The sequence below is a fragment of the Alexandromys fortis genome, unplaced genomic scaffold (assembly GCF_014885135.2).
Source record: "Alexandromys fortis isolate MF-2015 unplaced genomic scaffold, M_Fortis_MF-2015_v1.1 scaffold_10, whole genome shotgun sequence".
Lineage (NCBI taxonomy): Eukaryota > Metazoa > Chordata > Mammalia > Rodentia > Cricetidae > Alexandromys > Alexandromys fortis.
In genome coordinates, this window is record NW_026067895.1 from 9,730,296 (window position 1) to 9,754,512 (window position 24,217).

The window sequence follows — 24,217 nt, forward strand, 5'->3', positions numbered from 1 at the left end:
CCACTGAGGTCCCACTTTTCAGCTACATCTGACTTATGTCAAGTTGGGGGTGGAAAACAAAACAGGACATACCATTGAACCCCTCTGAGCTTAATGTCCTTAACTGCAAAGCCAAAAAACCTTAAGGCCCTTTAAAGAAATCTTTTCAAGTTAGACATGACCCAATATAATACAAATGTCTTCCCAAACCCTGCACTTCTTAAAAATGATGTTTCTCTAGAAGATTCTCCTTTAATCTATTGTTCCACTTTCTGGGAAAGTCCTAAAAATACCAACCTCTGCCAAAGTAGCAGACAGTTGCCTTGCAAGGAAACCATGGTCTGCTTACCTAACTGGCTTTGATTTTGAGTACAGCCCTGAAGGACATCTGTCTTGTGTTTCTGGGGTATGCTAGTATTCTGAAGTCCCTACCGTGAACCTCCCGCTACATGGCTTTGGCTGGATCTAAGGGTGACCCCCACCCAGTCCCGCAGAACCAGACCCCACAGGAGGGTCCTTACTGCCACTACAAAATACTTCAGCTCCAGCTCGGACAGGAGGTGAGACAAACCCTAGTTCCCTGACACTTCACAGCACAGAAGGAAGCTAGGCAGAGGCAATCCCGCACAAGAGAGACATTATCACACAGGTCTCTGCAGACATGTAAGTAAGGCACGTGTCTTCCCAGATTCAGAGCTATGTAGGGAGATGGGTCAACTGGCTCCCAGTCAGCTGGAACTTTAAACGCTGGAGCAAAGGGACATCGTGAAGGCGCCTAATGCTGCTCCGTGCTTGCTCTCCTAAGGACATCAAGGCCCTCCACCAACCCTTAAGCCTCACCTGCTTGTCTTCACCCAAGAAGGTCCATGGCTAGTACTGAGGAAAGTAAAATGCCCCAGACCAGTGTCTAAGATGGAAACAGTATGACCCAAAGGCTCTCTCCTCACCACTTCCATTCCTTTACATCGTGTATATACTAACTTATTATTTTATTCATCTTTTCCTTTTCTTTCAGAATGCTAACTGTTCTTCTCAATTAGATTTAGTGTGAGTTCATTTTCTAATTAGTTCCAATTAAAGTCCTTGAGAGCAGAGATGTACAATTTCCACCCTGAGGCTGAAATCTGAGTGGATACAGAACCTCAATGCCGACTGAGCTCTCCAGTAACGTAACACTAACAAGAGCACATTGGTCTCACGTGTGAACTCTCTCCCTTTTAGCTTTTAGCATTTAGCATTTATTAAAGGGGAAAAGAAAGGTAAGTATGACATCCCTGAGTGTCTCCCACAACCTGGGTCACGGCCCTAAAATGCAATCACATCACTTTAATGGGATCACATCCCAGAATGAATCAAGGAAAGCAGAGAGAACAACAGACGAACACTTCCTTCATGGTCCACAGAGTGTTCTACAGGACCACATGGATGTCACCATGTCCACCCATTATGTGTAATATATAAAAGACCTGTTTCCTGTCCTCTTTGTTCACACACACACACACACACACACACACACACACACACACACACACACACACAGCCCAAAGCCAAGCTGCCATGAAAATGAACACTAAGCCTTCAGATTTTAAGTCCCGGCTGTCAAGAGAGATGCCAATCCTTAAGGAGCGCTGTGTGGGTAAGGAGATGGATGGCTCAGTGGAATTTAGAGAAATAACAGACTCGGGGCCAGGCATGGATGTGGTTACCCAAACATCAAGGGACTTCTCCATTTGCACATGGATAATTGTCAGCTATGTGCTTTCTTACATGGGGACCAGATGGGAACAACCGGATACATCCCAGCTTCCTGGACCCTTGGAAGGCATTATATACACTCCGGAGCTGGAAGGAGAAACGAGGGTGCATCTGAAGCAAACCAGCACGGATTTCTCATGCAATTCCCCGTGTCTGCGCATGTGAAGAAGGTTCACAGGCATATAGAAGTCTGGCCCCAGTTACGTTGTTCAATCATCCCATTATGAAAATCTCACTGAGATGGGAAATCTAATTGTCTTCAGCTGCAAAATGGAGTAAAACCTGGAAGTCGTGCCCCTCCTCGCAATCAGGTATTAAGTTCTTGGAGAACGCTCTGCAACCTTGTCCTTGAACCGGACTCAGGAAACTGCTCACATTCTGTGGGGTATCATCACCCCAGTACACCAAGGATAAAAACTGTCCATGCATCTCCCTGAGGGAAGAAGGCGGAAGGGAGTCGGCAAGCCGAGACAAGCTGGTACCCAACGGAAAATTCTATTAAAACAGATCTTGCTCCTTGCCTCTGTGGCTCTGGGCAAGATCTTTGGCCCCTCTGCACCTCGGTTTTGTTATCTAAAAGATCTAAACGATTGCATGATGAAAGCCTAGAAGGCAAACGAGCAAAAGCTCCAGGTCACTGTGCCCAGCACCCAGCAACCCTTGGGCACATCCCACCGCCTTTCCCTAGCTGGTAATGTTTCTTAACAATGAATGAAGGTGTCAGTGTCATCAGGCACTAACTTGAAATCTTTTTCTCCTATGTTTACTTTTGTCAAACATTTATAAAGTACATAATAACAAAATAAAAATCATCTGTCATCCTTCCACCTACAACGACTGTCAACATTTCCAGGCACAGCCTTGGTCTGTGGGTTTCAGTTGTCTTCACACATTGTTACAAAACAAGATTGCTGTGTGGCCTACATTATTCAATTAGTCTGTCCTCTCTGTCTCTCTGTCTGTCTCTGTCTCTCTCTCTCTGTCTCTCTCTCTCTCTCTCGTGTGTGTATGTGTGTGTAAGCTTCTCTGTCTCTCTCTCGTGTGTGTGTGTGTGTAAGCTTCTCTGTCTCTCTCTCTCTCGTGTGTGTGTGTGTGTGTGTGTGTGTAAGCTTACAGCTTATAACATAGTTGGTTTCCGTATGGTTTTATCAAACATCCTTAGTGTGAATTGTCCTTCCCCATCTGTTCTCTCCTTCATCCCCCCGCTCACTGAATCCCACCCATTTCTCCCTTTTCCCCCTTCATGCCACCACGTCCTGAAAATCTTTCCCCCCATCCCCTACCCGTTTTAGTTTCCCAACTTCTACAAATACTCCAAGTGAACCCCTCAAATCTAAAGCCTTGGAGCTAGGACATACATATAGGAGAGGACATGTGCCATGTGTCTTTCTGGGCAAGTCTAGCTTGTCTATCTTTTTATGACACTGAAGAAGTTTCTCAACATAATTTTAAAGGATGTATAATCTTTCATTATTTAAATGAACTATTATTGACTGGTGAATATCAAAGTGTTTTACCTCAAGTTTCTATTTGTAAAAGATTACATGTCTGAAGACTGAAATCATCTCAAGGTGTAACTTAAACTGGATATTATTTGCCAATAATTACAAAGCACTTCAGTCCACAGAATGTGTCCACAGCTTTATCTTTTAAGCCACCAAACCTGCCCACTAAGAAGCTGCCAAAGTCTGTGGGAGGGAATGACAGCCGTACATCAACCAACTCTTCTTATATTGGCGTGTCTAAGCATCTCACTGACCCTGTCCACTTGCATGTACCAGACTGGGCTGCTTGTTTATCACAGACATTGAGTCCAGCTCCAAAGCCATCCTCGTGAGAGAGAGGCCGGTCTAGATCCATCAGATTCATACACCTTATATTCATGCTCTCACTCCATCACCAGGTCTACTGAATGTTCTAGAAACACAGATCAGTAGGATGATTTGGGTATGTTGTCAAACATTTCTGACATTTGGAATCTTATTCTACCCTCTGTGATAGTGTTACTTGTCAACTTGACTCTAAAATCATTTGGAGAGGGCTCACCTGGGGGGAGGAGAGATTGTCTTATTTACAATAAGACTCATCTTACTTGTGGATCAGGTCATTCCTTGGGCAGGGAATCCTGGCCTGTATAAAGCGGAGAGAGAGAGATGCTCTACCTTGCATGCGTTCAGCCCTGTCTGTTGCCTGTTGCAATGTGACCAGATACTTCAAGCTCCTGCCATGACGTCCCTGCCATGAGGGACTGCACCTTGACCTCTGAGATACAATGAACCCTTTCTCCTTTAAACTGTTTCAGTCATTGCTGCTTATACAGCAACAGAAAAAGGAATAAAGACTCCTCTTAAACACACTCAAGGGAAAAATACAGCTCTGGGGGATGGGTAAGGAGAATGGGGCCCTGGGCATATGCTACAGATACACACATACATATCCATACCCACCAGTTGGCCAGCTTTCACATGAAGGATTGCACATAAGATTTTAAAGATCTCTTTAAACTTACATATTTTCTCTGAGTAGTTGTCACCATCAATTTTAAAATTCATTTTTGCATGTTTTTAAGTGAATCTCCTCAGCCCAACTTCTGCCTGACTGGGAAATAATAACTGCCTATTTTCTAAGCGGCCCCACCCTTTATCCTATGTTCCAGTGAACTGATGAACTGAAGACCTCTGCAGTCAGATTTACAACTCAGTAGGATTAAACAGTTTACTATTATTTATGACAGCCATTCTAGGCCTTTCGTGTCTGCATCTGTCACTGTACATTTGAGAGATCCTCCCAAAAAAAGAATCGCACGCCTCCTAACCAAACACTGAGCAAAGCTGCAGGCACAGGCGCCTGACAAACATCCTACCCAAGTGCCCGAAAGTGGGGCGAGCCTCCACAGCTGCGGATTTTCAGAGATTAGCGTGGAGTCTCCCAGCTTCTGCTGGGCCTGTTCCTCCCAGTGAGCTCTCACATGACCTAGCCCGTTAGGTCAGAAAATCTTCGTGAAATGAGCAGATTAAGGGCTGGCTTCAGGAAAGGATAGTGGGGTAAGCCTGGAGGCCAGGCTTGGTGTCTCCTCAAAGACTGAGGAGCAGAAAGGTTAAATACGGAAAAACATGGTGTTGCCCCAACTAGCTCCCCTCAGGAGACAACACACAGACTGTCCCAGGAAAAGTCCTTTGGGTTGAGTCACTCTGTGGGACCAACTGCCACCACCTCAAGGGCCATTCAGAGGAGTGCACGTGTGTGCAGGCACAGCTGGGAGGAGAGGGGATGGTGTCTTCAGCAGTTGCCACCCAGCGTGGCCGGCAGCGTGGAGAAATGCCAGAAGTCAAGAGGGAGCCATAGGGAGCAACTGTGGTCACCAGACGAGCAGGAGCCTCTGGTTAGAAAAGCCAGGGTTAACAAATGGACACACTCTACTTCCTTTTCATCAAACAAAGTGTTTCTGTAATAATTGTGTCATACGAGTACACAAAAATAATTCTTAATAATTCATTATTTTTAAGCCGCTGAGCAACCTAGAAAATGTGGAGGCAAGTCTCACTGCTCTCTCCATTGTTATAAACCAACCCCAAGGCTGTGGGATTTCTCCGATCACGCAGGTTGTAAGCAACAACACCATAGATAAACTCCCGACCTTTCCCTGGTTTTGCTTTGTTTATTAAATGCTACTTGTTGGTAGTGGTATGGTTTGTTTTTTTTTTTTTTTGATTTTTCGAGACAGGGTTTCTCCGTAGCTTTTTGGTTCCTGTCCTGGAACTAGCTCTTGTAGACCAGGCTGGCCTCGAACTCACAGAGATCCGCCTGCCTCTGCCTCCCGAGTGCTGGGATTAAAGGCGTGCGCCACCACCGCCCGGTTGTATGTTAGTTTTTGTGTATGTGTTTTTTGGCTGGTTAGTTGGTTACTGAGATAGAGAGCAGCTTGTGTTGCCCAGGCTGGCCCTGTAAGTTTATACAATCCTCTAGCCCAACTTCCATGCACCTGGTCATGAATGTCTTTAATTATGAAATCAATGAATGTGCATACGTATAACTGTTTTAATTAGAAAAGTATGTAAAGTAGGAAGGAAATGGGTTCTCCTCCCACCCCACCACAGACACACAAAGATGTGCCCAGTGTAACCTTGGAAGTCCAGTCCTATTTGCTGACCTTATATACAAAAGCTGGGGATCACGCAATCCCAGGGGCTGCTTTTCTAGTTAGCAAACTGCCATTCACATATTTCTCAGACGATATTCCCACTTCCTCCGTTTTCAGATTTTAATAGTTTCATTGTGAAACCGTGTCGCAAGGGCCTCTTCTTGGCTATGGGTGTAGATTGTTTTCTGATGTTCTTTTAGCAGCGTGCTACAGTGAGCATTCTGGAACACAGGGCTTGCACATTTATCCTAAAACATCTACGGAACTCCTTCGTAGATTACCACACTCCTGGGTTGTTGTATAAAGACTCTATTAGCTAAGATATATACTGACAAAAGCTGTGTCTATTAGCAGTATGTGTTATAACATAGCGTAATATAGCATATGTAATGTAACAAATGTAATATGACATATAATATTTATCATCAACAATATGTAATATAAACACGATGACTTTCCCATAGCCACACCAACTCTCAAGTATTTTCAATTTTTTGACATACTAATTATTTTTATTTAGATTTATCTAGTTACAAGGAGGTTGTTTATCTTTTCGTATGTTGTGTCGGTGACAACTTTTGTTTGAAATTGTTTGGGTTATCTTCTCGATTTGGAAGGGTGTATTCTGTACTGAAGATATGAACTGTTAGGTTTAAAACTCTCCTCTCAGTATTTTTTGAGATATTTTATTGGATAAACGAATCTCTGTACCTCTGATTTCAGTTGTTCCCTCCCCCACTGTGGAAAACTAGTTAGCACTAGCTAGAAACCAGGAATCTTATTAAAGGAAAACAACAGAAAGGCAATAACTTACTGTTTATACAAAATGCTTCTCAGTAAAGACTTGGAATGGGAAAAGTCAAAAACTCCCATGATTCCAGACCAAGGAAAAGATCTTCCCTGATGGTTGATTGTCCCTGAATTATTTTCTCTTTATATAAATACAGACATTGCTCCAAAAGTTGGTGTCACTAAAACCATACAAGATATATATGATATTTAATGACTCAGAAAATAGGGAATCTTCACTTTTAAAAGTCTTGTGCATAGTATAGATATGCTTTTATTCATAACTAGCATGGTGAAACCAGATGAGAGGATTGAAAATGCCCCTTCGGCTGTGTGAGCACATACTGGCCAGTCTTGAACGTTTTAGATCTACTTACAAGGCTAGCAGTGCATGCCTGACCTTGAAGCTCTAGCTCTCTCTTCCTTCATTGTTATATTCCTGGAATAATCAGATCCATTTTCTCCTGCATATTATTCCCAAATAATCTTGCTAAAATTCTATTCAAGGCTTATTTATATTGCTATTCTCTAACAACAGGCAGGACCCTAAAATGAGAGCTAAGAATGATGGATTCAATACCTGTGTTTGAGCTGCTCCAAAAGTTGACCCTAAATTCTGGTCCTTAAGTCTTTGAAGAAAGTAATAACACACTTCCAGAGTTCACAAAGGGTCTATCAAAGCAGACTTTTCATCAAAAATGATTCCTTGGGCAAGCTTTACACATAATGCTACGGATGCATATCTGCCTTTTCAATAAACATCATTCTATTTTATCACAAGATTTAGTAAAGCAGCTTAGTTCAAGATGCCATCTGGGCCTCTGGACACATTAACCAAAGCTTAAAATAACCTCCCAGCAGCTGGGAGGGCCCAGCTGTTCTCAAGACTCTCCCACTCCTTCAGCGTCCCCATAAAAAGTGAATGAAGACCAGAGGCTAAAAGTGTCAACCAAACACTGGTCACACAGGGAGATGGACGCAGCCGTGTGCTCCTGAAGTGTGGTGTTACTCCCAGGAAACTTGCCTGTTCCGTGCTCAGGTGTGAAGATCCAAAAAGGGCAGTGAGGCAACGTGATGGGAGGCCCCTTCAGGTTTCTCCTGAGTGTACCATGAGCCTGCTTTTCCTAACGTCTGAACTGTCCACCAGTACTACAATGAACACCAGCTACAAATATGAAGCAATCACTCTTCCGCCAGAGGCAGACACCTGGGCCACCCAACCTGTTTTCAGCTCTAAGGCAGGGAAGAGGCCCTAGGTATTGAAGCACAGGGGAGGGTCTTGCTTCCTTCTCTGCATGCCCACCCACTACCAGCAGAGCCTACTTTGTTTCAACTTCTAGTCTGTGTTAGTCCTTTTTGGAACCATACCAAGATCCACTCCCCAGACAGTTGTAATCAACACCAAAACAATTATGTTCTCATTTTAGGGAACAACCAGCTTCTCATGCAACTTGTCTGGGAGCACCTGTCTGGAGGGCAGTCTCAAATCTCCAGCTGACCCGACTTTTCTCAGGTGACTGTAATTCCACTTCCACCTCCAAAAGGTCTCGCTGGCATGGACTAAGGCTTGCAGCGTCATGAAAGTTCTGCGCCCTTTGTTCATCATTGCTGGCCATCCTGTTGTCAGTACAGCTCATACCTCACCGGCAGATGGATTTCCTCTTGGCTACAATGTACAACAGAGCTGTGCAGCTTTTGTCAAGGGACCCATGACATGCTTTGTCAGTACATATGGTTACATTATAATTATCTACATCCAGTTGGCCACAACAATACTTCTTTCTTTTTTGCTAAAACATGTTACAGTCTGAAGCTGCGATGTCTCCCAAAGGCACACATGCAGAGAGAATGAGCTGTGGGCTGATGTTCCAGTCCTGGGGTGTCCACCTTCTTGGGATTAAGCCTTTTAGCTGTGTAAAGGTGTGTGCCTTACATTTATGCTGCATTTGTCTAATTAGGAAGTGATGGGCTGCATTTTTTTTTCACCTTGCCTGCCTATGGCATCTGAATGGCCAACAGCTGGGCAGGAGAAAGGACAGGTGGAGCTGCTAGGCAGAGAGACTAAATAGGAGGAGAAACTTAGCATGAGAAAGGAAAAAAAAAAAGAAGGAGGAGGAGGAGGAGGAGGAGGAGGAGGAAGAGGAGGAGGAGGAGGAGGAGGAGGAGGAAGAGAGAGAGAGAGAGAGAGAGAGAGAGAGAGAGAGAAAGAGAGAGAGAGAGAGAAAATCAAGAAGCCTGGCAGCTACTGTCAGCCAGAGAGATAGGAGAAGCAATGGAAGTATGACATATAGAAAGAAAGTAAAAGGCCCTGAGGCAAAAGGTTGATAAAGTGAAACAGGGTAACTCAAGTTAAGGGAGCTACCCAGGGACATGCCTAAGCCAGACCAAGCAGAAAACTAACTTGTTCAGTTGTCATGAAGTTCTGTTGTGGAGATGGGCTATTTCCTCAAATCCCTACTCCAAAGTTGGAAGTGTGAAAAAGAAAGAAACAAAGTGACCCCTTTCCAGGAGCAGTAACTAAGAAACCCAGTAATGAGGACAACATCCAGTTTATAAAAGAATGCCCCAAAGGCTGGGGAGAGGACACAAGGTAAGTGCTTGCACTGCAAACATGAACACCTGAGCTCAATCCCAGTACCCATGTGAAAAGCAAGACACGGGGCTGAGGAAATGGCTAAACAGGTCAAGGCATCTGCTGCCAAACCTGACATCTTGAATTCCATTGCCAGGACCCACATGACAGCAGAAAAACAACTCCCAAAAGTTGTCCTCTGACCTAACACATGTATGGCATACATCACACGCATGCACGTTAACCCTATTTTGAAACCGCCAACAAATTAGTTTAAGAGACCATCATTAGTGATCGTAAAACCACTGGGTAAAGGCGGAGAGGAAACCAAACATGCACATAGTCTAAAGTTGAGCCCGCAGCTGACGAGAACAGAGGAAGGACCGGTGTGGCACAGAAACAGTGACCACCGGGACTCTGCTGTCCTTCAACTGTCACTGATACTGAGACCCCGCAGCTTGTACTTCACAAGCTGCATATAATTCAGAGCCCCCCACCAAGTGCTGATTGTTGCATTTGCTGTGCTGCTGGATTGGGGTGAGGGGTGAGAGTGGGGAGACTGAGTAAATAGACCAAAAGGTGACTCCCACCTGTAGGGCATGGAAGAAGGAGCAGAGGGAAACTCTAGAGTTTAGAAAAATGAAGACACTGAATTAACTATGGCTTTTCTTGCTTTACCAAGTGGACATCAAACTCATAATCCTCTTACCAGAGATGGCATCAGAGGCATGCATGGCCACACCAAGCTTTGAAATACTCTTATTAAAAACTAAGTTAAAACTGAATCAATTAAGCTTTCAAAAGGACTGGATGCTCATAGCCCCAAAATTCATGCATCAGAATCCTAAGCCCAAGGTGACAGTTGGAGGTAAGGTATCCAGGAAGTGTTTAGGTGGTGAGGATGGAGTCATCATGATTGGCATTTAGTGCCCTTAATAAAAGAGAGCTCAAGAAATAGCTAGGCCCTCCCACTGCATGAAGCCACAGTAAGAAAGCACAATTCTGTGAGCCGGACACCAAGATAACCAGAGCCCTGACCTTGGACTTTCAGCCTCTGGAATTGCTTTAAATGAGTTTCTGTTGTGTACACAATAGACATTTCATGACAGCAATGCACATGGACTAAGCTAAGTCTTCAGAACCAACTTTCATCAACACAGGGCAGAACAAAAAGTGACATGGCACCCTCAAAATACATTTTAAGAGCCCAGAAGAAACAGTCTACAAGGCAACTGGTCTGAGTCTTTGGCAAATCAGTTTCATAGACAGGCAGGCTGGAGACAGTATTTTGTAGGTTAAAATTTGACCTAAGTTACCAAATGCAATGTTTATTCCTTGATTAGGAGAACTTGGTTTGAATAAATCTCCCATAAAAGAATTTCAAAACAACAGAGTTAACTCAACCAACCCAAATGCAGAGTTATAAGTATGTGGGAAAGGCTCCCTTTAAAAAAAAAAAAAAGAGATCCATACTTAAGATCCATGCACACAAATGCTAGTTTTCTTAAGAAAATGTAAATATTGAAGCCAAAAAGAACGACACAAACACAACAAGGAGCTATTCTGTCTTGGCTTTTCTGAAAGCTGGAGATTTTCATAAATTTAAAAATTTTCTAAAGTTTATTTTATGTACATATATGTATGTGTGCAATGTGGATGTGGGAGAGTACAGGCATGCACTATCCCAACCATAATTTTTAATTTTTACACGTATTTATCATATATGTATATGCACACATGGACATACATATATCACAATTCACATGTGGAAGTCAGAGGACAATTTGCAGTAATCTCTTCTGCCATGTGAGTTCCAGTTATCAGAGGCAAGAACCTTTACCTGCTACGCCATCTTTCTGACTCCACACTCATAATTTTATCCAAGAAATGTTCAAATCTCAAATTATACACTTACTAGTGTGAAATATGTCAGTTGCTTGATGAACTAGTAAAATATATGCAATTTGTTCACCATTTAGAAATTTCATAGTTCTGTTCTTCTCCAGCAAGTATATTACCAAATACCAAGTACAGCTTTTCTCAGAAAACTTCCTTATAAACTTAACTGTCTCAGTCAGTGTTCTACGGCTGTGAAGAGACACCATGACCGTGGCAACTCTGATCAAAGAAAGTATTTAACTGGGTGCTTGCTTACAGTTTCAGAGGCTTAGTCCCTTGTCAGCATAGCGGGGAGCATGGAAGTATGCAGGCAGACATGGTGCTGGAATAGTAGTGAGCGTTCTACATCCTAATACAGGGAGCAGAGAGAGAGACTGGACCTGACCTAGGCTTTTGAAACCTCAAATCCCACCCCCAGTGACACACTTCCTCCAACAAAACCACACCTCCTCCAACAAGGCCACGCCTTCTAATCCTTCTCAAACAGTGCCACTTCCAGATGACTGGGCATTCAAATACATGAGCCTATGGGGACCATTCTTATTCAAATCACCACATTAACTTTTTAATCAAAACCAGACATTTTCAGATGAAGGAATGACAGGCCACTTGATAATCAGATTTCCCCATTTGGCAAGAATAAATGCTAATTTCTGTTATTTTTGTATCCTGTTTATGAATGTCCAGTCAGGAATCTGTCTAAAGGTTTTAGGACTCCAGGTTGGTCACCCTCTCAGCCTAACGCAGCATGCGGGTTAGAAGACAAGTGAGTTCCCCAACCACATTCAACCACATGAGGACTTACAGCGCTTTTGATTTTCTACCCCTGCCAAACTACATCTCTTCCAGAGTCAACCATCTGACTATTCACTTCAGAACAAGTCTCCCAGAAGATGAGAAGATGAAGAGGAGGCTGCTCCAAGTCAGTGCTTGAAACGCAAATCAACAACTCTCTTAGCAAATATTCTGGCCCACAGTAAATCCTGGATAAGGCTTCTCCTACCCCCTGACAAACTAGGGCGTGGAGGGAGGGGGGGTGAACGCTGTCAGAGTTCTCTCGGGGCTCATTATCCTCCCATCATTCCCAGGAATAACTCTGTCAGACAAGAGGGAACGAGCATTTGTCAACCTCTCGCCAACCCCAGGCTCCAGCCAAGATGCATCAATCGTAGGTGAAGAGCCAAAGACAAACGCCAGTCTGGAATTTATCTGGTCCTGCTTCCCCAAAATGGTTTTTGGATATTAACACACACACACACACAGCAACATCAGCAACAACAAAAATCTCACAAAGCATCTTTTTCCCCTCTATTCCAAGGCTAAAACACTGAGAAGAGACAGTCACAGCAGAAAGCCTGAAACATGGGCATTTCTAAAGAAACAGAAGAACTGAGGGCACAGGGAGCTGTGGGACAGCCAGAATCCACACCACAGGTAATCATCCAGTTTCACTTTTAAAGATGTTTAACTCTGTACATCTGCAAGGGATTCCACTCAAGGGAAAGTTTCACTGCTGTGAATCTGGTCGTGTTTAATCAGGGTCAGATAATGTCTTACAGATAATTCAAAGACCCCCTAAAATTTGGTAGTTTCAAGTTTTTGGTAGCTGTATTTGGGGATAAGGTGGAACGAAGTGGGGAGAGCGGAGCGGATTCACCAGAATGTGCTTCTGTCTGTAGGATAAGGAAGAGGGAGCAGAAGGCAAGAAACTCCAAGTCTGAGAAATCAAGTTGCAGAAGAAAACGGCAGAGGACTTGGGAGAAGGAAGAGGAAATGAAGGTGCGGATGAGTTGGAAGAGGGCTGCCTTGTCACACGCCAAAAGCATCTTCCGAGAGAAGTTGGGAATTGGGATACCCTTTGGAGATATGCCTCCTGGGAACTGAGAGGCCAGGCTGCAATGCTCCCAAGCCATTCACCCCATTCCTGTCCCAAAGTAGTCACTAAAGGACCATGGAGCTAAAGTAATTTAGCCACCTCCAGGCAAATAGCTCACCAGTTCAATGTGCATGCAGGTATTTGTTAAGTTTGACAGCTAAGATTTGGAAGTGGATCGTGAATAATAACAATAACTAATAATAATAATAATAATAATAATAATAATAATAATAAACACCGGAGTGGGAAGTCCTCATGTCTGTGAGGGGAGGAAGGCTACTAACTTTTAGGTTGGGAGAATACTGGAAACCCAGAGCTGGGATGGAGTGGAAAATGGGCGAGGAAGGAAATACAGAAGAAAGTAGAACAGGTGCGGGAGAAATCCAAGGTTCCAGTCCCAGGGCTTTCAGAACAGCCCCCTTTAAGGTCAGTGTTCCAAGTGTGCCTAGTGGCTGCCAGTGCGCTGGTGTAGGAAGCTGAATAGAGCACTAGGGAGGTGGCCCCGGGCGCAGGGACCGCAAAACGGGGCGTGAGAGCCACTCACCCCGTTGGCGGCAGCCATCTGCACCACGATCTCGGTGGCCGTCCTGCTGAAGTACCTGCCGTCGCTGCCCACCACCATAGTACAACCCTGGCGGTCGCGCAGGTCGATAGACGACAGCACACTTTGGATGAAGTTGGGCAGGTAGTTGCGCTGACCCTCGAAAAGCACCGTGGGTCGCCGCAGCCCGCCACCGCCGGTTGGCCGCTGGTCCTCGTAGGGTGCCGTGGGCACTGTCAGCACCGGGATGGGGCTCCCCTCCATGGCGCTGCTGGCCGGTCCTGCGGCGGCTGCGGAGCCTCGGGGATCTGCTGCCCGCCCGGCCCCCACCGCCTAGACTCACTCTGGGCTCCGCCTTGCGCCCTCCCCGCCCCTCCCCGCCCTCCCACCGCTGCTCCCTGCGGGTCCCCTCAAGGCCCCGGAATGGAGTCTGCCTCCACTTTCAGACAAAGTTTTCCGCGGCCCAGCTTCTTCCCAGAGGATCGCCCAGCTGTCCTCGGTTTCTTTCCCCAGCTGGCCTGGCTTTCCTAGTGTCCCAAAAGCTGGACTCCAAGGCCAGCTACTGCGTCCCCAACTACACCTTCAGTCCAGCTCCAGAATCAGCCCTCCAGCTGCTCCCCATCTAAGCACACTCTCTAGAAGATAGCCTAAGACTGGAGTCGGGTCTACCCCAGGTCCCCTCCTGCCCGCAGCCCTCTCTCCCCACACCCTGAGCGGCAGCTTAACTCAAGCACCAGTTTCTCTCCCTAGTAAGGACAGAGCGGGAGGTGGGAGGGGGCTGAAACCTTTTGCCATCAGAACAGTCCTCGCCAAAAATAACCCTGGAAAGGAGAGCTGAGAATTGTTAGGCTCTGCCAGAGGTGAAACTGGAGGCTGGGCAGTGAGTGTGTGTGTGTGTGTGTGTGTGTGTGTGTGTGTGTGTGTGTGTGTGTGTGTGCTGGGCAGTGTGTGTGTGCTGGGCAGTGTGTGTGTGTGTTTCTGCGTGCGCCCACACTCAGCAGAAACATTTGTTGTGGGGAATCACAACATGTCAGGCCCTTCAGTCCTCGGGACTTACCCCAGCAGCCACTTTTGTAGCTTTTCTTTTCTTTTCATTGTTGTAATTGAAACAAACACATGTTTTCTTATTCTTGTCCTGCTTGTCCTTCCTACACATCTGCTTAGGAACCTCTGTCCACACTATTGAACTTTTCTCTGGACAAAGCACCTCCAATAGGAGATTAAAGCGCATTTAATGTCATCCAGAAATGGATGGACAAAGCCAAGGGAAACAAACATGAGGTGCAACCTTCTGTGCTGAGTATGTTTGCCCGAACCCTTTCCTTCCGCAGAACCTAGGGGTGTTCTGCCTTCTCTCTATAAAATCTGCCTCAAATCCCAAGCCAGGAAAAGCCTCACTATGGAGAGGAGTGAAGAAAGGGGGAATTAAAAGGAGAAAAAGACTGATCTTGGCAGCACAGCTGTAACCCCAGGGCCCAGGAGGTGGAGACAGAGTCAAAGCCAGCTTCGGTTACGGTTACTGCTTCCCTTCCCAAAATATTAGCCACTTTTTGGGAGTACAACTGACTCTCTGCCCGGAGTGTATAGTGTTTGATTTTAGTAGTGTAACTAAGTGGTGGTTCCCACACAACCTAAAGGCTGTGTATCTGTTCCACCCCAAGGCTAAAAACAACCAAAAGAAGTAGGAATGATGTTCATACTGGCCCACCTTATAAATGAGGGGGGAAAAAACCGTTTTGTGAAGTCATGGAAATGGCCAAGACGTCCCTTGCAGCCAGGCCAAATTCTCCTAATGCCCCTCCTTGTCGCTAGTATCCTTGTACTGTGATGGAGAAGCCAGTGGAACTATCAACTGAAACCCGCAAAGATCTCTCCACTTCGTCTCTTTTTTTCCTATGCGATGATTATTTATTCAAGGAATTTATAAAACAAGGTATTAAGGACATGCTCTTCTAAATAAACAAAGTAAATGAGACAAATTATAGGCAGCAAGATTACAGATTGTGGAAGAATGGGTAAACAATCGATATATACACATAAACAAAACATTTTTATGAAAATACACACTTCAGATATGGTAATATACATAAGTGACCACAAAAATTCTACCAGGGAACGCCTACAACTGATAACCTTCAGTAATGTGGCAGGATGTAAGATTAACTCCAAAACAAAATCAGTAGCCCTCCTAGAAACATCACTCTTTACAATAGCCACAGATAACACAAAATCTCCTGGAGTAACTCTAACCAAACAAAGGAAAGACCTGTATGGCAAGAACGTTAAGTCTTTTAAGAAAGACATTGAAGAAGATATCAGAAAATGGAAAGATCTCCCGTGCTCTTGGATAGGTAGGACACACTTCACAGTAATAATCTTTCACCCTACACGCCTTTTGTAATCTTTTTCTCTTAATTTTCATTTAATGCTAACAGATTTATTGGACTATGAAATTATGTTCATTTGGGTTTTCTATGGTTAGAGTTATGTTTAAGTTTTGTGGTGTATGTATGTATGTATGTGTCCACTAATGTTAAGGGACACATATTGAGATCCAAGGACAACTGGATACATGTCTGCTAAATGCATCAACACATTTATGTACAAAGAACTTTCATAGACTTATAGCAATATTACCTCCAAAATACCCCCAAAGCAATGCTGAGAGGTATGGATGATAAAGGTATGGATGGCACTTGATGTTAACTCTGACATCCCTGAGTCCAGTTCCCAAAATCCTCGTGGTGGAAGGAGAGAACTGATTCCTGCAAGTTGTCCTTTGATTTCTCCTTTCCTGAAGCAGTAAGGAACGGGCCGTTCTAGAATGGGCAGAGAGGCAGGTCGAAGCACAGAAAGCTTGTGTGTTTTCTAAGATCCGCCGCACCCCGTGTGAGAGCAGGAGAAGGGAGCCAGGCTAGCTTTGGGAGTACAGCGGGTGACACCTCCCCCCATCTAGGACAGATCAGGGACAAAACCTGATCTTATCCTCAAGGCTGGTTGGTTTCTCTATGCTGAGCTCAGAGCCACTCTGCAAGGAGAGTCACCATGAGCGTGAGGCTCCCAGGCCTAGAGATATCTCTCGGCCTTCTCCGAGTCCCCAGAGGTTAGCACCACACAGAGGACCTGGCGTGAAACTGGAGCGTCACCTTTCTTCCTCAGTATCCCTTTGCCATCAGAAAGCACCAAGCACCATCTTCACACACAGCAGACACTAACTCAGCAAGACCTGCATTTCCCCCAGTGAGTGCTAACAGCCTCACAGGGCCAGAGAGCATGTCAGTGTGGTGAAGACATAGGAGGCTCTGCAGAAAAGAGTTTGCTTTAACTTCCAATTTTTGCTTAACCATGAGGTCCTTTCCTAAAACACCAGTGGGCAGATCAAAGGCAAGAGGGTTCCACGAGGTGCTTGACATCTCCAGGTCCTTTCCAGCTACATGGCTCTGACTTCCTTCTTTTTTTCTTTTCTGAAGCGTTAAGACATTAATCTTATCTGTATTCCAATTAAAAACTTGTCAAATTATAGGAAAGGCAGCATGTAAAACTGCCAGGTTAAAACCAGAAACTAGCTGTGGTGTGGTTCTGCATGCCTATAATTGCAGATGAAGGCAGGGGGATAGGAGGCAGGGGGTTCACTCCTTGGTAATAGCTGTTACTGTATGTCCATGGCCCTGTTGTCTGCTAAGAGTGATTTACTCCTGAAAATAGAGTCACCTTAAGAAGCATACAGAAATGTGTGTGTTTGTGTGTGTGTGTATAAGTGTGTGTGTGTATATATATATACACATTTCTCTATGGGTGTTTTGCCTCCATGTATGTCTGTGTACCACTTGCATACCTGGTGCCAGCAGAGACCACAAAAAGGCACCAGATCCCCTGGAACTGTGGTTACAAATGGTTGTAAGCTGCTATGTGGGTGCTGAGAATCAAACCCGGTTCCTCTGGAAGAGCAGCCAGTGCTCTTAACCACTGAGCCGTTTCTCTAGGCCCCTGGTGTGCTTTAATGTTCATTCAACACTTATTTTGAACAAATGTTTTATTTCTTTCAATGTTTTCTATTGTCTTATGTTTGGATGACATGAAGATATTTTTACACGATTGGATTTTATAAATCTTGTGATGTATTTGATATGATGATATTGTGAGTTATGTATTTATTATATATTTTTAAACAACAACAATGATAATAACAACAAAACACCAAGACTTTTCTTAAAATCTTCTTACAGGAAAGTTGATTCCTTGCCGATTGTTTTGATCATTTATTACCTTTCAAAAATATGTATTGTAGGCCAGGCAGTGGTGGCACACACCCTTTATCCCAGCACTCAGAAGGCAGAGGCAGGCAGATCTTTGTGAGTTCAAGGACAGCCTGGTCTACAGAGCAAGTTCCAGGACAGCCAAGGTTATACAGTTAAACCCTATCTCAAAAAACAAAAAAAAACAAACAAAAAACCAACAACAAAAAACATGTATTACAAAAAAAGACCCTAGGTTACCAGACAAATTTAGGAATTCCTAAGAATTCTCAGAAAGTGAGAGGCCCTATTAGTGAATGTCTGAAGCCAAAGAGATAAGAAATAGTGAGACTGGGAACATCTTCTACGAACAGCTGGATTAACAGGCAGAATTAACAAAGAAGCACGGTGAGTCGTTCTCACTAAGGACCACCCTGGTGAACTCTCAGCCGTTCTAAGGCCCACAGAAGCCACCTGTGCTGAGAGGATCTGAGAATCACAAAGCATTTTTCACCGTTGTTAAGAATGTCCTACAGGTGGTTGTAAGAATCAGTCTTGTGACAAAAAGTAACCACTTTTCTGGGAAACGACTCTCATTTTCTGAATTCAAAGGAAAGACCAACACTGCACAGTGAAATTCCAAGTCTTTGGAAGCCCTTGGGGAAGCCTGGCCTTGGCGGCACACACCTTTAACCCCGGCACTCAGGATACGGGGCAGGTGGATCTCAGTGAGGGAACAGTTTGAAGAAGAACTGCAGGCGGAATTTTCCATCTAGATTGTCAATCAGCTCGGTCCCACCAGCTGCCCCCCAAATGACCAAACAGAGACATATTATTAATTATAAATGTTCGGCCAATAGCTTAGGCTTGTGTCCGGCCACCTCTTACAACTTAAGTTAACCCATTTCTATCAATCTATGTGCTGCCCCAAGGCTCGTTTACTCACCTATGAACTTCCCGTGTTGTTTTTTCCATATCTAGCTTGATTCTGGTGACTCTCCGCCTCTGCCCTGTCTTCTCCCCAGCATTCTCTTTGCCCCAAAAGTCCTGCCTAGCTATCAGTCAATCAGCTTTTATTAACAACGAGAACAACACATCTTCATAGTGAAGGATTATTCCACAGCAGGGAACAGATTCCCTTGGATTAGAACATGAATTCTCTTGTGTATGAAGAATTTGATGAGACTATTTCTGAAATTTTAAAATCATCTTACTCTGTGTTGGTGATGTTTCTGTCCAGGACAGTGTGGGAATCAAGCTTTGTCCTTAGGAGGATGAAAGCCTCATCTCTTTACGAGCAATTGAATTAAAATGAAACTATTTGCTTTACACAGATCATAATTTTCTCAACACAGTTAATTAACACTAAAGGCTTTTCACATTGGGCTGAGAACAGACAGAAGTGGGAAATCATACCTACAGTAATTTTCCTCATTGACTTCTTGTGCTGGGCTCTAAAGACTTATGAAAACATAGTCTATGTATCTTTGCTATCTCCAAAAATGACTGCTAGAGAATGTATTAAATAATACAAGTTTATTTATTGCATTGTGCATGTGTTGCATGCATGCAGTCATGCATGCATGCATGTGCCACAGCACACATGTGGAGGTCAGAGGACAACTTGCCGGAATCTAGTCACTCCTTCCACCATGTGTATTTGGAGATCAACTTTGGTGTCCAGGCTTAGCAACAAGCATCTTTACCTGCTAAACCGTCTTGCTAACCCCCTGAATTTCTTTTAATACTTTGGGCTGGTGGTTCCTCATGTATATTTATTTAGAGACCATATATGAATCAGTAAAAATGCTTTTCCCAGCCTTTAATCCCAGCACTCGGGAGGCAGAGGCAGGCGGATCTCTGTGAGTTCTAGGCCAGCCTGGTCTACAAGAGCTAGTGCCAGGACAGGCTCCAAAGCTACAGAGAAACCCTGTCTCAAAAAACTAAAAAAAAAAAAAAAAACTAAAAAAAAAATGCTTTTCCCATCATTAACACTAATTCTCTAATTTATGTTATTGTCCTTGATACCAGGCTAAAAGGTTAAACTGATGTCCACTCAAAATCAGAACTCTTTGATACAAAGACCAAGAATCATTTTTATGGCAATGGGAGAGGTCTGTTAACCACTACTATTCTGGTGATACTAATGGAGCAATGATAACGATCACAGTAGTAATCAGACTTCTTTTATAACAGTAAGAAGAGCAAACCAGGCGCTGTGCGGGCTCTTTAGATGAGACCACCAACCCTAACCAGTAGGAAGCACTGTGTGTTCTGGAACATCATAGAAACCGAACATCTGAGATGACCAGCTCGTTCAAGACCACATGTTATAAGGACGCTGAGCCAGGTGCGCCAGCGTTTTCAGGTACATGTGTGAAGCTCGCCTTTTTATTTCTTAGCACTCACCTTGCGACCTCACCATGAAGGGCTTGAGGAAGCTGTGCGTTCTATTGGAATCTCCCTAGGCTGTTTTATTCATTGGGGAAAAGAAGGCTTAGTGGAAGGTGGTAACTTCGATGTTGCTTGAAATATATGTATATACAATGTTCCCCAAAAAAAGCATTCAGGCAGGCTAGGAAAGGAACGCGGACTTCCTTGGAGGACTGCCCTGTGGCATTTTCCGCTCACTTTTCTGCCTCCTCTTGCTCTGTGCTCTTGGCATTCCTCTGTCCTCAGGGTCAGTGCGTCAGCGGCATGTTTTTAGTGCTCCCTGGGTGTACAGAAGAGGACAGTGACTCAGTGGGAATATCTAACTCCTGTGGGCCAAATGCATCTGGGTTTCCCTGAGCCAGGGGAGCACGGAGGACAGCGTGGGAGAAAAGAATGTAAACTCTAAAACCCCACACATTTATGTATTATGTATATATGTATGTATGCCCTCCCCACCTAACCACAAACCCAACCCCTATCTGAGCTAGCTCATACCAGGGTCTCTCATATAAGCTTTGCTAGGCAAACCCTACCATAGAACTATATCCTAGGGTTATCCCCCTCCCCCAGACAGAAGACACCAGCTTCACTTTTTTTTTTTTTTTTTTTTTAAGTTAAACGTATCTAGTTTGCTTAGGAAAAGAGTCAGGCTAGCTTTGTGACCAAGGCTGGTAACTCGTCCTCTCCTGTCCCCAGTGGGCAGGGGTGAACCCTAATTCTGATCTCAGGAGCTAATTACTCTTCTACACCCAGCCTGGTTCCCAGCCACATGGACCTCACCCTTCAGCTCCACCTGTAAATGGAGGTAAGTCTTCAAATCAAGAGCACCCTCTAAACTGGCTACTGGGTGTTCCTTAATTCTCGCAAACAGTAAGGCTCGTATTAATAAACAATAAATCATTTTCCTTTGTCTCAACTGATTTTCCTCAAAATTCAGCATCCCAAATAAATTAAAATGCCAGGTAGGAACTCCCAAATAGTAACATGTTTCCTTTTGTTTTTAAAAAAGAACTTGTGTTTTCCTTCTCGTCTCTAGTTCTTCTCTGTTCCCACAGGGTCTTCACCTGCTCAGGAGCCCAGTTCACAGACCTGCTCTACAATATCCCCAGTTCACAGATCTCCTCTGCAATATCCCCAGTTCACTGGGGAAGGCTCTGATTAAGGTGACCCTGCTACACCATCCTACATTCGTGACCATATACAGGGGTAACTCAGGGAAAAATTCCTGGCTGAATTGGATTTTTCACTATCTCAGGAATTTGAAGACTGGAACCCGGGCATGCAGAAGCTGGGACCATTGTGGTTTGTTCATGCCAACAATGAGGACAAGAGAATTAAATCTCAGCTACCTGCTTTTCATGTCCCTGGAGCAGCCCTCAGCTGCCTTCCCTAGTCACGAAGAGTTTAAGTAATGTTCCGCTGAATCCCTCTGTAGTTTAAACCAGCAGAATTACCTTCTGTTGTTTTCAATCAAAAGAACCCTAGTCAGTGTTAATTATTCCATGGTCCTGGTGCCTTTCATTTTCCAGAAGAACAGAAAATGCCTTACTGGCTTCTAAAAGTGGCATGTGAGACCATTTATGTAAATATGCAGAAACACACAAAAGAATACTCAGTGTGGCTTCTCGCACACACATGTGCCGTGTGGGCGGCAGTCACAGAAAGTGTACCAAGAGTGTGGTTGCCATGGTTGCCTTGATGTAATGAGCATTCATCTCTAAATTGTGATGCCTTGCTGGGAAGAGGAAACATGGCCTAGAAAGAGGCATGGGGAGACTCACCAGTCACAACTCTACACGGCCTGCTCTTCCAGAAGACCAGAGTTCAACTTCTAGCACCCAGATGGAGGTTCACCGCCATCTGTACCTACAGTTCCAGAGGATCATGTGCCCTTTTCCGGCCTCCTGGATTGCTATATGCATATGGTGCACATATGTAGATGTGCAGGCAAAACACCCATACACATGATTTTTTTTTATCTTAAAAAGAACTGACTGGGACTTAATTGTTAATAAATAACAAATCTGAACAGACTAATAAATGGGTGAGGAGATTGATTCAGTAACAGAATGTCCACCCACATCTAAGAAAAGAGCAGGACCTGAGAGTTCCATGATTAAATTCTACCAAAAATTTAAAGTAATATTTCTCAAACTTCTAAAAATAGCCTGGAGGCCAAATGAAGACACTCACAAGAAATGAAAACGACAGGACGGTATTATAGACAAACATAGACTTAAAAAAAGTCCTAACCAAACACTCACAAATCAAGTTTAACAACATGTAAAAAGAATCACTACAATCAAGTGGGATTTATCCCTGGAATGCAAGGACAGCTCAACATATACAAAGCAATAAACTTGATATACCACATCAATAAAATGAAAGATGAAAATCATATGACCACTTTGACACATGCAGAAAAAGCATTTAGTATCCCTTTGTGATGAAAACTCTCAACAGATTAAGTATAAAAGAAATATACGTCAACAAAAAAATAATTTAAAACACAGAGTTAGCATCATAAGTCAATGATGAAAAATTGGCAGTTTTTCCTCAGCTTGATTAAGACAAGGATGACTGCGCTTGCCGTTTTACTCAACAGACTACCTCACCTGAGCAACTAGTGGAAAGGGTGGAAGGAGAGGAAGGAAAGAAGGAAGAAAGAGAGGGAGGAAGGAAGGAAGGAAGGAAGGAAGGAAGGAAGGAAGGAAGGAAGGAAGGAAGGAAGGAAGGAAGGGGATCCTTATGGGAAAAGTGAAATTGTCTCTGTTGATAACATGGCTATTGTAAGGTTGTTTTACTTGCATGTATGTCTGTGCACCACGTTTGTGCAGTGCCCCAAGGAAGCCAGAAGAGGGCATCAGATCCTCTAGGGCTAGTAGTAAAGAGGGTTACAAACTGTCATGTGGGCACTAGGAAATGAACTGGGGTTCTCTAGAAAAACAACCAGTGCTCTTTGAGCCATCTCTATAACCCTAGTAGTGTCATGGTTTTGTTACACATAGAAAACACAAAAGAAGCTGTGTACACACACACACACACACACACACACTGTTAGATTTGATCAAATCAGTAAAATTACAGGCTACAAAATCAATAGACAAAACCTTCACGATAACGGCATTCAGCTGTCTTACATGACTGTCCCAGAGGCAGGAGGGATCCAGAGGAAACCTGAACATAATTTAGTCAGGAGCTACAAGCCCAACTGTGCCGGGGTCCGAACATGCTGTGTCATTCCCTGGAGTCCATCTGGAGAGCCAACGGGGTGTTTATTCAAAACTTAAAAACTGACAGTCTGGAGGGAAAACAAGGGTGAGGCCTTACCTTAGAAAAGGCTGGTGATTAGCTCAGTGCAGTATTCAATATCTGTTCCTGAGCCAAAGGCTTGTCTAATGACTTGAATATTCCATACACAACCAGAAAAATCTGTCACCGGTGGAGAAAATGTGCGGCTGTGCTGGGGCTCGGCTAGCCAACAAGAGAAGGTAATATTTTCAACGCACATAAAGACTGTTGTTTGTCTTGGCTTATTATTATGAAGTCCACAGCCTCTCAATAGTGTTGAAGGAAAAGACATACCCACGCCTACCCCCATATTTCCCAAAGGATTTCAGCTGCATGAAAGTTCTGCTGGAATCTGGTTTTCCAGAGAAGACTACCCCAAGACAGAAGGCACAGAAAGGAGGCCTTCCTCCCAAAGCTGCTTGCTTCAGTGTAACTTGAAAAATCTCACACTCGGGTCCTAATGGCTAACTCTGAACCAGCAGGCCTCCCCGTAAGCAAGAGTCTTCACGCTCCCTGGGTTTTCTACGTGACCCACAGGTTGCTCGCTGAGAAATGGAAGTCTACAGGGATATTCCACCATCCTCTGGGGACAAGACATTTTCCTGCCCTTCCCCGAAACAGCTGCAAATATCTTCCTCTTCTCTGGGGGTAACACCTATCAAACTCTAATTGCCGAATCTTCTGATTTAAAAGTCTAATTCATTTC

General features: G+C 44.3%; 1 protein-coding gene across 1 annotated transcript in view; it reads right to left on the reverse strand.

Moving 5' to 3' along the window:
- The window catches only part of Pgm5 (phosphoglucomutase 5), a 145,882-nt gene extending 132,004 nt beyond the window's left edge, over window positions 1–13,878 (reverse strand). The window contains exon 1 of the mRNA XM_050158512.1: window positions 13,556–13,878. Within this exon, the coding sequence (XP_050014469.1) occupies window positions 13,556–13,816 (261 nt within the window). The 5' untranslated portion in view covers window positions 13,817–13,878. The remainder of the gene's footprint in view (window positions 1–13,555) is intronic.
- Window positions 13,879–24,217: the final 10,339 nt, after the last annotated feature.